The sequence below is a fragment of the Nansenia antarctica genome (genome assembly GCF_963989245.1).
Source record: "Nansenia antarctica genome assembly, chromosome: 3".
Taxonomy (NCBI): Eukaryota; Metazoa; Chordata; class Actinopteri; order Argentiniformes; family Microstomatidae; genus Nansenia; species Nansenia antarctica.
The window spans coordinates 32,975,200-32,978,170 of record NC_137688.1 but is presented as its reverse complement, the minus strand read 5'-3'; the positions used below and the strand labels follow the sequence as shown (position 1 = coordinate 32,978,170).

General features: G+C 43.8%; 1 protein-coding gene across 1 annotated transcript in view; it reads left to right on the top strand.

The window, feature by feature from the left end:
• Nucleotides 1–373: 373 nt before the first annotated feature.
• necab1 (N-terminal EF-hand calcium binding protein 1) overlaps nt 374–2,971 on the top strand; it is a gene marked incomplete at both ends in the record, with an annotated part of 31,708 nt that continues 29,110 nt past the window's right edge. Inside the window, one exon of the mRNA XM_080526453.1 lies at nt 374–460. Coding sequence (XP_080382579.1) covers nt 374–460 — 87 coding nt within the window. The remainder of the gene's footprint in view (nt 461–2,971) is intronic.

The following is a 2,971-nucleotide window of genomic DNA, read 5'->3' as shown; positions in this document are numbered from 1 at the left end:
TCCATTATCTTAAACCAATGGCATGCGTGTCTCAGTATAATTAGAAAAAATACATTAATAGCCCCCCCCCCCAACACACACACACACACACACACACACACACGCACACGCACGCGCACGCGCACGCACACACACACACACACACACACACACACACACACGCACACACACACACACACACACACACACTCTAGCTATCGCAAGAGACGCTCTTCGCCACCAGTTCGGACGCAACAGCAGTGCTTCATTCTGTTGGATCATATCGCCTAGGCCTCCTGTTCTCTACTGACTCTCTCTACCTTCTCAGCGACTTCATATAAGATTCACATCGCCACAGTTTATCGCTTATTCAATATAAAAGTATTGCTGGGAAATGGATTGCTCAGAGGAGGCGCAGTCTCTGGCGGCGGACGCCAACACTCAGCTGGAGTTAAAGAAAGGAATGTCTATTTTCCTGGACGTGAGTAAAGCAGTCTGCACATATGGGTCCGTGGTACCGTGGTTGTAATAATACTAATAATACTAATAATACTAATAATAACAACAACCGTTATTTGTACAGCACTTTTCATGTAAACGTTGCAGCTCAAAGTGCTTTAATCATTATATAATCACCATTTAATCATTTAGTCATTTAAAGGCAATGTTAAAAAATATGGGCAATATTAAAAAGATGGGTCGTTGCCTCAACGAGCGGACTTCAGTCGGTAGATTTAAGGCAAACGTTTGTACAATTCTACTACTCTTTTACCAAAGTTACAAAATAACTTTTCTGACCGACGTTGTCCTGTTTAATTAGACTGCATGTGATTAATATTTGATCGAACACAGATGTTTACAAAAATAGTTTTAAAATAACTGTAGCAGGTGGACCGCATCAACATGTTGTCGAGAAGCAGCAGCCTCCCTGAAGCGACGGAGAAGCGCGTACATGATGACGTGCGTGTGCATGCTCTGATGGTGGAATGATGTATTTCATAACGCCTGGATTCACCGAATTTCAAATGCTGAGGCTGCGTTCGTAAATTCGCTCTGGAAATCTGATCAGAACTCATGGAATGCCTCTTGTCCAATCAAATTACTTGGTCTCCATGTGACGTTGACCCCAGTGTGTGCTCTGGCGCTCTCAGAACGAATTTAAGAACGCAACCCATGTATTTCGGTCTATTTGAAACCCGATCAGCCTCGTATGGCCCTAACGCAGCCGCCGCCTGCAGCGTCTGTTGCCAGGCTTCAGAAAGTGAATTATTTTGACAGGACTGACCTTTCTATTCCTTCCCCCGCTATTACCTACTGTGAAGATCAGGTGGTGTGTGTGTGAGTGTGTCACCACTTGTAACTCATTTAGCCTACTAGGTAATTAGTCTCCTTAAGAATGCAAACACCAACCTCATCAGTCAGTCATGTGTCACAAGGAGCTATACTTGATCCATAGAAATCTCTGACGTTATTTAACGTGTGGATATATCGGGCATCAGACGATATTATCTAGTCCATTAAGCTGAGGCTTTTATCTAAAAAGCATGCATACAGCATACAGCTTTCAGTATATACGGTCCCAGCAGGAATTGAACCCGCAACCTAAGTGTTAGCTCCATGCTCCACCAACTGAGCCACAGAGGGTCACCTGTTGAGTTGATGAATGATTCTGCCCTTTGACAACGCACCATCCATAGGATAATGTACCATAGCCTACATACCCTTATGTTATACTATTACTTTGTATTTATTTAACCTTTATTGAACCAGTAGGTCCCTTGAGATTAAAATCTATTTTTTCGAGGCCAAGATAGCATACCAGTAAAGTACAAGGTTACAACATGATCGGACAATAAAGCACAATAAGACAACAAGACAAGACACAACAAGACAAGACAAGACAAGGGACAACAGATAAATATGACAAAATCCATTTTACGAATAGCAATTGCACGCTTCTGTTACACATTTCTTAATAAGAGCTTTGAACTCTCCCAGGGAGACAAGGTTATTAAACTGTAGTGTGTTCTGGAGGTTATTCCATGACCAGATTATTAAGCTTTAGTATGTTCTGGAGGTTATTCCATGACCAGGTTATTAAACTGTAGTGTGTTCTGGAGGTTATTCCATGACTAGATTATTAAACTGTAGTGTGTTCTGGAGGTTATTCCATGACTAGATTATTAAACTGTAGTGTGTTCTGGAGGTTATTCCATGACTAGATTATTAAACTGTAGTGTGTTGTGGAGGTTATTCCATGACCAGATTATTAAACTGTAGTGTGTTCTGGAGGTTATTCCATGACCAGGTTATTAATCTGTAGTGTGTTCTGGAGGTTATTCCATGACCAGGGCGCCAAATAAGAGAAAGCTGCTCTGCCAAGTTCCAAGCAAGTCCTGGGTACCCGGTAGAGCAACCATCTAGCGGAGCGAAAATCATAACAGCTGTTGGTTAAATGGACTGACTTATATAGCGCTTTTACAATGTCCTCTCATTCACCCGTTGACACACACATTCACACACCAATGGCGGCAAGCTACCATGCAAGATGCCGGTCCGCGCATTGGGAGAAATGTGGGATTTGGTGTCTTGACCAGGGACACCTCAACATGTGGCCAGCCGGGGTTCGAAACGCCGATCTGCCGACCTTGTTACGATCATTAGACACCGGCTCTACCCTCTGCGCCACAGCCGCCCCTAATGGTTACAAATGTTTTTTAATACCATTCTTCACTCCGTTCCACGTAGGGTTTGATACCATTCCACGCGTTACGATGAGCCCCGTCCACTGATTTCTACCTCCGCCAGCCTCCCCTGTCTGTAGAGGCGTGGGATTGTGACACTCTCACAGCCAGATTCTCTACCTGGTTCTAAAACCCTTCCTCATCTGTCAACCAGACTGATGTTTACTGCTGCTCTGTGTGTGTGTGTGCGTGTGTGTGTGTGTGTGTGTGTGTGTGTGTGTGTATGTGTCTCTGTGTGGTGTGTGTGT